Raw genomic sequence first — 14000 nt, forward strand, 5'->3', positions numbered from 1 at the left:
TGAGAATAACACATCATTTGCACACTTTTTATTTCAGTGAATCTCTCAGATGAAAAAATTCACTATGTAAGTTTTTCCAGCCAAAAATGTCAAACAGCATGGTCAGAAGAATCTTACTAAAAAATACATTCTTCAAAATGATTAAGATATTTGGTCTTGTGAAAGTGAATATTATTTAATGAGATATATTTAAGGTGCTTATCCTAACACTAATGGCCTTACACAAATAGCGAGTGGTGTCATGATGGAATTGATGGGAGAAACTGTGGAGTTTTTTAAAGTAAACAAAATACAATATCCCTGATAACTAGAACATAAAAAATAACAATAACTTTTATTACAGACAGCACATAGACATCACACCATAAATTTATTCTAAGTCTTGACTCCCTGGGACCCAGAAAAGGTGAAACAAAAAAATGCAGGTTCCATTAAATTAGAATGAAATTTCTGAGCTATACTAGAGAGATAATAACTTTTCTTTCTTTGCAAAAGTAAATTAAATAATACCCCTCCTCTACAATTACTTGAAACTATGAGGATTAGAGAAGCTCTCAGTTGCTATTCTCTCACAGAATTCAATGAATGAATGAAAGAAAGGGCCAATTTTACCCTGACTCCTATCAGACAACAAAGAGTTGTTGTCTTTATCTTAGCAACTCAAACGCCTATTAGATGATGGAGCTCAGAAAAGGCCTTTTTTAAGAGCTCCAGCATCTTACCCGAGTAGCTGTATAACAGAAAGGTGCCCAGTGTTGGCCTGGTGGAAGTTAATGTACATACACACAAACCTTTTTATCCCAATTCACTCACTGCGGTTCAAACCATATTACTGGGATATGGTTTGGCCTAGCATGTAATTAATATGTGTCATAAAGAATAGTGCCCTACAGGGGCCTTATTTTATTTTATTTATATTATTTTTTTATTTTTTTGGTATCAGCTCAATTGTTTCTTTGTTTTTAATTTATTTGTTTTAATTTATTTATTTTTGGCTGCATTGGGTCCTCACTGCTGCGCACGGACTTTCTCTAGTTGCAGTGAGCGGGGGCTACTCTTCGTTGCGGTGTGCGGGCTTCTCATTGCGGTGGCCTCTATTGTTGCGGAGCACGGGCTCTAGACGCACGGGCTTCAGTAGCTGTGGCATGCGGGCCCTAGAGCACAGGCTCAGTAGTTGTGGCGCACGGGGCTTAGTTGCTCTGCAGCCTGCGGGATCTTCCCGGGCCAGGGATCGAACCCGTGTCCCCTGCATTGGCAGGTGGATTCTTAACCACTGCACCACCAGGGAAGTCCCCAGGGGCCTTATTTTAGCACTATGCATTTTTTCCTCACTTCTTCCATCTCATCATACATGGTTAAAAAAACACTGTATCCCTCTATCTCTAGTTTAAAAACATGATTTCGCATGCATAAAGTACATAAAGTATGACATTTTTTCTTCAAAATAACTGACAAGAATATTTTATGTTACTAAATTTTTACCCATTTTCAAACAACCTGACCTAATTGTAAACATAAATATTTGTGGACTTTCTTGAAAATAAAATAGTATAAATATTTCCAACTTGCCTTTGATTCTAAATCAATCAGGCTCACAGCCCTCTCGTCCACTTGAAGAATCATATCTTGAGTCCATATTTTGCCCTTGGCATCAAGCAATTTCAGCTTCCTTATTCCATCGTCAACAGTTATCATAGCATCTTTCCGATCCAGAACAAAGGTAGTCAAGTGCTTACGATTGGCAAAAAGAAAAAACAGAATACACACAGTCTCTTAGTAAACACTTTCCAAAAAAATAGCAAAGTTAAACTAACTGAAGTCAGCTAGTAGAGAGGGGAGAGACAAATACAAAGTACTCTAGAACTTCATGGTTACCTTATAGGGATAATAAGGTCAAACAGGTTTCTGCTGAATAGAGGAAATGATGCCTTGAATCATAAAATATCTAAATCTGTTTAATACTGAGCCTTGTGGAACTACATAAACGTGACAAAAACAAACTAAACAGATTAAATAACATTCTCTTTATTTAATCCATTTTATTCCATTTTGGTTATTTAAATGCTGAACAATAGAAGGCAATCTACAAGGCAGCTTGAAAACTACAGACGTTGGTAATTGACAGCAGCAACAGCAATTCTAGTCTGTAACAACTGTCAAAACTTTTCACTCTACTGAAACAAAACTGTTTAAATGTAATTAAGCATGCTTGAGGCGGTAGAAACTTGGAAATAAGAGCAGTTTAAAAATTACTCCCTGCTTAAATATTTTCCATTATAATAAGCAAATATCCACCCAAGTAGATTCCAATTAAGAGCAAATATCTGAAAAGACAGCAATAGAGGAAAAACTAAAAAAAGAAACCATTGCTTAAACAGAACTAGTAATGACTCTAGACAAAACTAAAAGTAAAACTAAACCATCCACTGAAACTGTCGAGGCTTATTTCAAGAAGATTCCGTAATACAAAATAGAAGGCTTGGTCCTGTTTTTAACCAAAATAAGGCTGACAATGATAAATGAGTAGTTATCATTTTAATTTATTCTCTATGAAAACAGATTAACAAGATACTTTTATATTTAACATCTGCTTTATAAAAATCTGAAAGAAAAAAGGTCAACACAATTTACAACATTATAGAAATGAAATAAAACATAACTCTGATTTTACTACCAATTTTTATGTCCCTCAAGCTTCATTCTAAAGTTAGCAAACATCAAAGCATCTTACTTCAACGTGGTATTGGGATATATCTGACACGCTGCTGACACTATCCCGTGCATAATTCTTCCTTTGTTCTGGAAAAGAAGTTTAAAAAGCCATTATTTACCCATGAATAGGCTGATGTTCATATATCAGTGCCTCGTGGCCATCTCTAAGACTAGTCTATCTCATATATAAGTACAGTAGTACAGTAGTGTAAGTCACCACTGTGTGGTGTATCTGAAAATACTCATCATTCACATTAAATGAAAAAGTCATGAGAAAGTTTACATTATATGCAAGAACAATTTGACCCAACATACATGTTCAGAATCCCAAAGGTTAACAAGATTATTAATGTTGTAAGAAAAAGTTATTTTGTGTAAAGATTTTATTAATCAGGGACCTCTTCTTTGGCAAAAAGATAAAAACTGGCTTGTAAATTTCATCTTTTAATGCACTGAGAACAAAATGGAACTGCAAATACTGTCACAGATGCTGTATTATATGAGTTAGACTACATTATTAAAATAATGAACACTGCAAGGAACATGTTTCACCACATCCACACCATGGAGAGTGTTAAAGGAGAGTCAATCATACTCACTGCCATTAGACTTTAACAATTTTCACACATCTACAAAACACACAAATGTGATACTCAGAAATGTAGATATAAGCTGTTAGAAAAAATAAGAAAGTTAGGTAGAAAGTTTCTACACCAACTATTTAAAAAGCAAAAGGCAACCTTTGTTTTTCTTTTGTAAAATGCTGCAAAACCAAAATAAAATATGTGAAGGCAATATTTTGTATTTGCTGCTTTCTAATCAAGCAACTTGATTATTTGTAAATTTGCGGTTGCCCTATTTTTTCTAACGCAGCATACTATGGTGAAAAAGAACTCTAAGTGGGAACCAGAAGAGTTTTGATTCTCACTCTGGCTCTGTCACTATGTAGGAGATGGAATTTGGCAACACTCTGGATCTCAGCACCCTTATTGTAAAATACAAGGGTTAAATAAGATCAAACTTCAAGACTCCTACAGTACTAAAATTCTCTATCTGTCTCTCTGTCTCTATCTCTTTCTCTCTCTGTCTCACACACACACCTTAGTTTTCCTAATAACCACTTTTTTCCCCAAATATAAACCTGTTTCTTTCAGGTAGTATAGAAACTTTTAGATTTTCCTGAAACAACAGAAGTTGAAAAGTTCTGCTGAACATAAAAGCAGAGCAAGTACAAAAATATAAAGCACATATACAGACTAAGAATGTTAACACATAGAATTTTTTTAAACTTTGATAAAAGTAATGACTTTTCATTTACATTTATCTTAATGCTTATATGAAAATATAAATATGCCTTATGTTATATCACTATGATATTATTCCAATATATTCTATTTTTGCTTTTGCAGCATTGAAGTTACTTAATAAAAACAGACACACTACAAAATTCAGTATCTGCTACCTTTCTTTTTCTGTTTGGATGACGATCTGAAGAAGTATAATCCATCTGGTCCTACCAAAACAATGTGACCAAAAAGAAACATCTGGTTTCACCTAAAATTTTCTATTCTGTTATGACAAAACATAAACCTTAATTTACATATTTTAAAAAGTGAACCACCATAATTTTTCTGATTATTAGCCGAGGATTAATCAATGTGAGATATTAACAAATGGATAATTTTTCTTGGGAAAACCATTATAACTTTTCAAATACAATGTATAACTCAGGGACATATCTGAGAAAAGCACTTTTAGAAATAATCAATATTTCAGAATCCCTGATTCATCGTATTCTAACACAGTTCTCCATGGCCAACCCAGAACATGAGGGTAGTTGTGTTTTCTCTGGTCTGATCTAAGGACACTAAACGAAATAGCAGTGGTTGCCACGGTCTCCAATTTTGATATGGCAACCCCAGGATGTTCAAATGCTTTTCTGAGTCTTTCAGATAAGTGACTGGCAAACACGGTTGAAGGTCAAAAATATTATGTTTTGTAATTAAATATTCTCATTATGAGATAGCAAGACTTTGTTCCCCCAAATTTCCTAACACATAGTTTCTCAATCCCACAGAAACGTACTTTACAAAAATAGAAAAACACTATTTGATAGTATTCATAAACAGCATGATGTTAACTGATTACTCTGATTGCCTAAAAAATATGGTACCATTTCTAATTTTCCAAATCAAGGATCCATTTTGGGAATTCCTAAGCTCTTTCTCTCTCATGTTACACAATAAATAAGATGTATGTGTTACAAGAAATTACCTTTTAAAAATCCTAAAAATGTATAAGTGCCATAAAATGGATTTATAAATAAACTAGTAGTTTCAGTGATTTAAGTCAATGAATAAAAAAAAGTTACTATTAACATTTTAATAGGAAATTTTGAAAGAAGGCTCCTAAAAAGCAATTATAGTACATTTATTTTTTATGAAAATCATATGTATTCTCAAGTACAGCTGTAAATAGGAATTATGCTCCTAAGCCTGAAAAGTCTCACCCAAAGCCTTAAAACAGTGTGAAAAGCCTAAATAAAGTCTCCATGATACTCAAGATAAAGTCTCTCCTGACGTTCACCACTTTCTCTAACAATGGTTCTCAACCTTGGCTGCACATTAGAATGAACTTTAAAAAAAAAATACTGCGCTCCCCACGCCCCCCACACCCCCCAGGATTCTAATGTAATTGGTCCAGGATGTAATCTGGGCCCCGGGATTTGGAAAAGCTCTCCAGGCAATTCTAATGTGCAGCCAAGGTTGGAAGGTACTGTCCCCAAATCTGTGCAAGTGGCAACTCATCTACCACATCTTATCTCAAGTTGAAATTTTTTTCTTTCCAAATTAAGAGCGTAAATCACGGTCAAATAGTCTCTCTCTCTGAATGAATTAGAGCCAGGAACAAATTTTACTTGGTTATAGTACCACTGATTGTGCTTCACTGTTTTTCCTAATAGCTTTTATCCCATGGACCACAATATACAAACCCAAAAAGATGGAAGAATTCAGTCACCAAAGACGAAAATCCTTTACACATCATTTTAGCATTCTTGAGTTGATATGCTGCTGCGAAAACTGATATTCTACTTCCGGATCAGGAACTCAACCTTAGGTTTCAATGAACTTTGGATGATTATGATATATCACGGTAGGTTCATCAGTTGTACCAGATGTACCACTCTGGGGGGCTGGTGATAGCGGAGGAGGCTAGGCTGTGTAGGCATATGGGAAATCTCTGTACCTTCTCCTCAGTTTTGCTGTCAACCTAAAACTGATCCCAACAGAGTCTTAATTTTAAAAAATTAGGTTTCATCTAACTCTTCAATGAGTACAATGACAACTATAATAATATGCAGGTCTCAGCATTTAACCTTAATTCTCGTTTGCCTATATTGCTGTTTATGCATAAGAGAGCAAGATTTGAAACAGCTAACATTCAGAAAATTGTTATTTTCTCTTTCTCTGAAAACAAAGTGTTGCTTCGAAAGTAAGGACTTGATTATTAAAAAGAAAAAAATGTAACATAAAAGCAGCTGCCGAGTAGTTCTCTCCCTAAATAAAACAATGGGCTACAGTTCATATTACTTTATGCTTAAAAAACTTTCAACCACAGTACAGGAGAATTCCTTTCTCGCTATTTTAGTGTATAATTTCCATAGAAGAGAGGTGGCTTAGTGGGAATCAGTAAGAAGCACTGAGTAAAAATTATAAGCTCTCATTATCTAGCCAACTATAATCACAGATTGACAAATCAGAATCTGAACATGATAACTTTTTAAAATCAAGGTCATTTTTACAAAACTACATTATTTAAGAATTACTTGTATTGGCCAGTCCAACAAGTCATTAAAATAGCTTATCCCCGAGGAGAAAAGAAGCTTTAAAACTTTCAGCTAAGGTGGAAAAATTGCCAAACTGTCTTTTTGAGTCACATGCACTGACATACTCTATGAAGCAGAATTTTGACTCTACCATCGCCCAACCTCCTGATAGTATATAACCAAGGGCCTTTTACTTCTTAAGAATTTCAAAAAGTTTTTTCTTAGAATATTTATTTTTTCCAAGTAAATCACACCTTGTAAATAATGAGGATGGAGATAAGAGAAGTGGGTTTTAACCCTTCAGTGCCACCTGAATGTATAAGAGCTGGCCTGAGCTTCAGTTAGGACAAGTAAACAGAGAGCCTAGTTCCAAACCAAGATCAGGAGACAGAGAGAAACAGAAAGAAAAAGAAAGATAAGTACAAAAAGAAAAATACATGGGGTAGATATCTATTAAGAAAAGTGATGAGCTTCCCTGGTGGCGCAGTGGTTGAGAATCTGCCTGCCAATGCAGGGGACACGGGTTCGAGCCCTGGTCTGGGAAGATCCCACATGCCACGGAGCAACTGCGCCCGTGCGCCACAACTACTGAGCCTGCGCGTCTGGAGCCTGTGCTCCGCAACAAGAGAGGCCGCGACAGTGAGAGGCCCGCGCACCGCGATGAAGAGTGGCCCCCGCTCGCCGCAACTAGAGAAAGCCCTCGCACAGAAACGAAGACCCAACACAGCTGAAAGTAAATAAATAAATTAATTAATTAATAAAAAAAAAAGAAAAGTGGTATATTCAGGAATACTGCTCTGAGAAAGTTGAGTCAAGCACTATGTAAAAATACAGGAAAGTTTACAGTCAAGTCAATCATACAGAATGAACTGTATAGTTTATGGATTACTTATGCTCACTTCTTACCAGTACCTCCCTGAGAAGAACAAAGAAAAGCAGGGAAAAAACATATATTTTCCTACTTGCTAACATCACAAAAACGTTCAAACTTAAGGTAAAATGAAACTACCTTTCACTACCCGGCCTCCCAACAATACTATAAATGTTGGTCATGACAATAAAGTATTACTAAATGATAATTCTGTGAAACTTACATTTTTCTGGAGACAGGATGACTTTAAACAGCTGATTATGGTAAATGGTCATATTCCAAATCCAGCAATATCTAATTTAAAGGAAAGTTATTTTTCTAGGAAGTTCAGCTGTTCAGCACACAGCAAAGAATCCACACTTAAATAAAATAAGCCCTCTGAGTGGCACACAGAGATGTCACAATGTCTAATATTAAAATTTGCGCATTTTAATGCATACGGGGGAGGACTCTCAATTCCCCACTCAGAACCTATGTACACTACTCACAAGATTTCCTATTAGTTTCTCAGCCCACACATATCAGAAGCAATGCTAGAAGCAGGCATGCTACCAACAGGGAGAAGTTCATATGGGGTTATTAAAGCTGCTTGGGACCCAGACACATGGAAAAAACAGCCTCAAATACTCCCAAGGGAAAAGATCCTGAATGATTTGGTGTAAAGGTAAGGAATGCAGCCTCAGAGCACATGGCGGTACACAAGCTCGTGTTCACACCACTGACCCTCTGAGTCGTGGACAAGAGATTACAGGAGCCACGGCCCCAACAGAAGGGAATTTTTAATACTTTTTACAAGCATTTCCCTTAAAAGCAATGTTAAAGCTTCAAGACATTGACAAGCAGGCTAGCCGGAAAAAAAATGTGTCACATTTTCAATTCCCTGATTAACAGGAGCCAAATGAAATGTTACTGTCATGGGATAAGAAAAGAAAGAAACCCTAGGAGAGAGAAATTAATACGTATTTCCTATTTATGTTGTCAGGGACTTTAGTGACGCAGAGCCTCTGACATGCTGGCTTTGAAATTTCTTGTACAATAATAAAGAAAGGACAGTATAAGGTTATTAAAACTGCAGCACATTTTAACCATTTTCCTTGAATCAATTAACACATATCTAAAAGAAGCTAACTTATTGTCATAATTGTGTAGTTTGCATTTACAGGAATTATAAAAAACAAATTTCTAGTGATATCTGGAATGTAAGCTTAAAAACATATGATGAAGATTACCCCTTGATCCTGTCAAAGTATCACTGTGATTAGATGTATGACATCATTTGGAGGTAACAGTAAAATATTAAATTTGAGAGCCTTGATGAATCTGAGGGCCCAGGACAAAAAGTGACTCTCCTATGCCCTTCCTCACTGCCACGATAGGCTCATTGCTTCTATTTTTTCATATAAACTTACCACAATATTATTATCGTTTCTATTTTGTAGTTGAGGAAACTGGGACCAATAGGTTAAACCATTTGCTCAAAACAGCAGCCCTCTGGTAGAAAGTGCCATGATTCAGCCACAGATCGTTTGGCCTCCCAAACCCGTGCCTCTCTCAGAGTCGTCCTGAAGCAATCTGGATGGCACATTATGGTGTCAGACTGAAAAGTGTTCTCATAAAAAAGACCAAGCTGCATGAAACTCCTGATACAGTAACTAGCCTGTGGTCAGTGTATAAAAAACAGCGGTCATTACCGTGAAACTCATGTTGCAGTGCACTAAATAATACCTTCATATCCCAGAGAAGTCCATGTACCAGCCATGAAAACAAATGAATTCTTGAAGGATTTATTCAACTGGTTTAATCATTGTGAAAGGAGAAATCTTCAAGAAAATGCATACATTGTGACACAGTAAATGACATTACAAATCTCTCCTTTACCAACTTTCTAGTTACAAAAAGAAAGTTAAAACTATGCAGATTGGGAGGTTAAACACTCCCAATGTTAACTAAATATAGTTAAAACTTCAAATAGAATTTGTTCATTGCAAAGGTTTGTTCAAAACCTGGACATGTTTCTGCACTGTCATTCATGCATCGGACCATTCATTCCATAGGCATTTACTGGGAGCCCGTCGGAGAGAAGGCATACTGTGTGTGTGTGTTTGTGGACAGAGAGCTGGGAGGGAGAGGTGAGTATTAGCTACAAGGAGGACTGAAACATTACCTGCAACTTCAAGAGACTTAAAACCCTCTGACTTCTAAGCCTAATACACTGTTGAGTATTCTCTCGTCCGTATAAATGGCTCTCGCATTTGCCCCTTTCCATCCCTCTATTTATGTCCTCTGTTTTACCAATATGCTGTTCATTGGCCTCACACTACACAAGATTAACTGTTATATTTTCTTGCCATCAAGATTTTTAAAGTTTTGTGACTTTGACAAATTACCTCACCTTAAAAAGGAGCCTCAGCTTGCTTTATACGTAAAAGGGGAGAGAGAAAAATTTACTGCTTAAAAGCTAAAGATTCAATCATTGGAGCTATGATTTTATGAATTTGCTCCCAACACAAAATAAACATTAACATTTGCAGGTGAGTACTACTTTTTATTCCTTATTCCGTTCTTAGCTTTCTGAAAATAGACTTTTGGATCTATGGTATTTGTGAGATGATTAATACTTTTTCTCCTTAACAAAAATCTTCCGGCTATTATTTAGATATCTGACTTACCTACATTATTTAGGTCTCTGATTCACCTACTTCCATCCACGCTCATCAAATCCATGCTCAACTGCTACCAGAGTGATCCAAGACAGATATGACCTATTATTCCCCCAGTTAAAACACTTCAATGGCCATTCCTTGTAAACAATGTCCATATGCCTTAGTGTGACTTTTCCCAGTGTTGTCCGTGTTTATTTTTCCCATCTTATTTCCCGGTGCACCACCTTGAACCCTCCAGTTAACACTTAACTGTTTGCAACTCACTGATGCATTGTATTCATTCTACAGGTATTTACGGAGCATAAGTTATACATTAGCCACTGTGCTAAGCTTAGGGAATCCTGAAGTAAACAAGGCAAATGTGGCCCATCTTCACAGAGCTTATAGTCTAGTTTAAAAAGGGTTCATACAGCTGTTTACAGCACCCTCCAGCCCCACAAATGCCTGGAGAAGTTCAGAGTTTAATCTCTGTATGAAATCCCTCCTGCCTACCTGCCCTGCTCACATAGAAGAGCTGACCCTGCCCACCTCCTCCATCTGCACCTCATACACATTGCCATCCAAGCTTATCCAGCACTTTATTATAACAATACATGCACGAGTCTACCTCACCAAGACAGTGCACAAGCAATGACCATCTCCTATTCATCTTTGAAATGAATCAAAGGACATGGAAACAGAGACTGTGAAGATCATGGCCAAGCACACAGAAACACGTTAATAACTTTCTGTCTAGAAATGAAAGACAGAAGGAATTGATTATCTTTGCAAAAACAAAAAAAAAGGTTTTCCCTTTTCAGTTTCTTCAAGTCATTCTGTAGAGTGCAAGTCCCTTAAGGTCAAGGACCATATGTTACCGGCCCTGTGCTGGGCACATACTAAACACAAAATAAGTATTTGTTGAATATATTCTCTAGATATACAGTTCATAATGACTAGGCCATGGTAAGAATGTCACAATATCGTACTCAAGAGAACTGAAACCAACGCTCATCAGATTGACAAGGCCACAAGAAAATGTTATCTATGTATGGTATAAAATCCATTTTATGAGTGTATAATTTGAGTCCTAAAGTCTAGTCACTGGATATATAGGCAGAGAAAGAATCACAAAACCTTAGAATGAGTCATTCTTACACAGCCAAGATATTGTAGCTCTAGGTGATGTAAAAAGAAAAGAATTTCAAATTTAGAAAATGCTATTGGTTCCTATAGTAGATAATAACAATAATAGCAAATATATACAGTGTTTTTTGCTTGCCAGGCACTGTTCAAAGCATTTTACATGTACTAACTCATTAAATTCTCCTGTCAACCCTACAAGATATCTCCATTATACACACAAACAAAATGAGGGACAGACAGGTAAAGTAATTTGCTCAGCTAATAACTGGATTTGCACCCAGGACGTCTGGCTCCAGTGTCTTTGCTCTTAACCACAATACTAATCTCATTCTTTATGGTTGCATAATAATAAAAGGCCATGCAGACCCTGTGAAAGCAAATGCCTTCCTAAACATATGTCGTATATTTCAGGAGTCCTTAACTTCTTTGTAGTATTGATTTCTATTTTATATTTGAAGTTTAAAAAAAAAACAGTATTTATAAGTGAGACAATAGAGGGAGGACAATGGAAGTTAGAGAAGGATCTGAAAGAAATTATATAAGGGCTGTTGGTCATACTGTAATACTACCTAAACAAACATACCATACATAATTAGATGGGAAAATCCACCTAAGGTACTGGTACCATGCTAAAAGACTCCTTAGAAAGTACTGAATACATTTCGTCTGTAGTTCTAAATTGTATGACAGCCAGCAGAGATTACGGCTTTGGTAGCTTCTGTAAAAATTATTTTTAAAATAATCCGTACCTATCAATCGCTACTTCATTCCCAATAATATAAACAAGGCATGGGTTCAAGCTATGGCTTTGAGCAAGTCATTCATAAAAATTAAGTAGTTAGAAATAGAATTATACCCCATTAAATACACAAACATACCATAGAGAGCCTTCGCACTTGTTCTTGAACTGTGTTCTCTGTCCATGGAAAAGGTGGGTGATGATCCGTAGCCACTGTAAAAAAAAACAAAAAACAGGTCATCGTGCTGAGTTAGAGTCCAAAGTAAGCAATAAAATGTCAAAACTACAAATAAAAATTCCAGTGCACCGCAATCACCATGTGTTTTTAAAGAACATATAGAGTTTATACAACCGGCTCTGTAAAAAAGAGCCAGATACTGATGCGGTCAAGAAGTAGGCTACTGGATCCTGACCCACCGTGGATGGAGGCTGGTACAAATTGCAACCTTCTCTCAAACATCAAGTCAGAACCACAGCCAAGGAGATTCAACAAGGTTGAAGCTGCCTTAGAAGAATTTAAGTTTGCCATACTAAATTGAGTTGTGAGCAGTGATCCAATCATAAAAACTTCTCAATCATTTAAACTGTAACGAAATAGACACTATTTTCACAAATACTTAAAATGCAGTTAATGAAAATAACACGTTATCGTTAAATTTGACCAGCTTTACCGGGTACTTCTAGCTTACTGTTGCTGTTATGTGAAGTAAACATATTATTTGAATTTTTAAAATTTATTCAGTAAACATTTATTAAGCCCTAAAATCTAGAAGAATGAGGGGTAAGGCGGGGTTGGGGGAGGGTATTGTTAATAAAACAAGTAAAAAAAAAGTTAAAAAAAAGAAAAATAAATAAATAAATAAAAATAAAACAAGTAAAATGGTTACAACAGAATGTGACATCTGGGTCAAACTAATAGATATAACATCAAATAAGGACTAAATTTTTATAAGGATGCCCAAGAAGGCTTCCCGGGCATTTAAGCAGAATCTAAAAGAATGGAAAGCAGCTCTAGAGGCAGGTGGAGAATTAAGTGAGGAAAAAGCATGTAGATCTGGCTCAAGAACTAGCATGACGCCCTAGGGGAAAAGCATCTAGTGGGATGTGCTTGGAAGAGATGAATGACTCGAGAAGTAGGGAAGGCAAATAGAGGGCTTAAGGATTAAATTTCTATTCTCTAGATGGAGTAAATATCTTTATACAGGGAAGTAACATGATCCAAACAACTTTTTAAGAAAAATAATCCAGGAATTAATGGCAAGGTAACCAGATGGAAAGGTGCTGCAAAAATTCAGGTAGGAGATAAAGGCCACAAATAAAGTTAGAAGAGAAAGAATAGTTCGGGATAGAATCAAGAGTTCCTTAATAGAAGAAATTATAATAAATTCATGATTAAATGGATATTTGTTATAAGAAAAAGGAAAAAATTGAGGGTGTGGCGAAACTTTCTAGCTTGAATAAATTGATGGACAAGATGAAGATAGCACTTGACATACTCCCCTGGTGTCTCTTACTGACCAACACCAAAGGGATTTGCAATCATCTTTGTAAAGAGAAAGGTGAAGCAGTGTGAACAACCTGGTTCTGAAAAATGTGAATAACGTGGCTGTGAAAAATAAGGAACTCTATACCATGATGGCCAATAGAAAATAACAACAATATTAACCACAATATATAAGGCAATGGCCACTTAAGTCAGGGCGGTGATTTCAAATTATATCTAAAGCCATAGGGGCTTGTCTTTTTTTGTTTTACACAATGGTAAATGTCTTGAGAGACTGGACTAGATGACATTTAACTTTCCTCAAATGCAAATATTTTATGAATAATGAAAAAAGAATGCTCCAGAGAAAGTGAAAGCTATGAAGTAGAGTATGTATGCAACTATGGAAAGCAATAATACATAAAATACCAGAACAAAATGTCTTCTATTAGATCACTATCATTGGGGTTGATATTACTTAACCATCTTTTTCTTATGAGTCACAGTAAACTTTTAACAATAACATATCTTAGTGTTAGAAAGAAATTATATATTGAGGAATGAACTACATAAAGAAATGA

General features: G+C 36.0%; 1 protein-coding gene across 13 annotated transcripts in view; it reads right to left on the reverse strand.

Annotated features, from left to right (window-relative positions):
- Nucleotides 1-14000, reverse strand: part of EPS8 (EGFR pathway substrate 8, signaling adaptor) — a 202136-nt gene that overhangs the window by 60591 nt on the left and 127545 nt on the right. For 9 of the 13 annotated variants that reach the window (XM_082351936.1, XM_082351942.1, XM_082351935.1 and 6 more), the window contains 4 exons: nt 12076-12149; nt 4175-4225; nt 2732-2799; nt 1570-1731 (listed from right to left, as the gene is read on the reverse strand). In XM_082351936.1, the coding sequence (XP_082208062.1) occupies nt 1570-1731; nt 2732-2799; nt 4175-4225; nt 12076-12149 (355 nt within the window). Of the gene's footprint in view, nt 1-1569; nt 1732-2731; nt 2800-4174; nt 4226-7632; nt 7704-12075; nt 12150-14000 lie in introns of those variants that run through there. The other 4 variants (XM_082351947.1, XM_082351938.1, XM_082351937.1 and 1 more) reach the window with 2 other exon arrangements.

This window comes from Balaenoptera borealis (assembly GCF_965194805.1).
Source record: "Balaenoptera borealis genome assembly, chromosome: 13".
In the NCBI taxonomy this organism is placed as follows: Eukaryota; Metazoa; Chordata; class Mammalia; order Artiodactyla; family Balaenopteridae; genus Balaenoptera; species Balaenoptera borealis.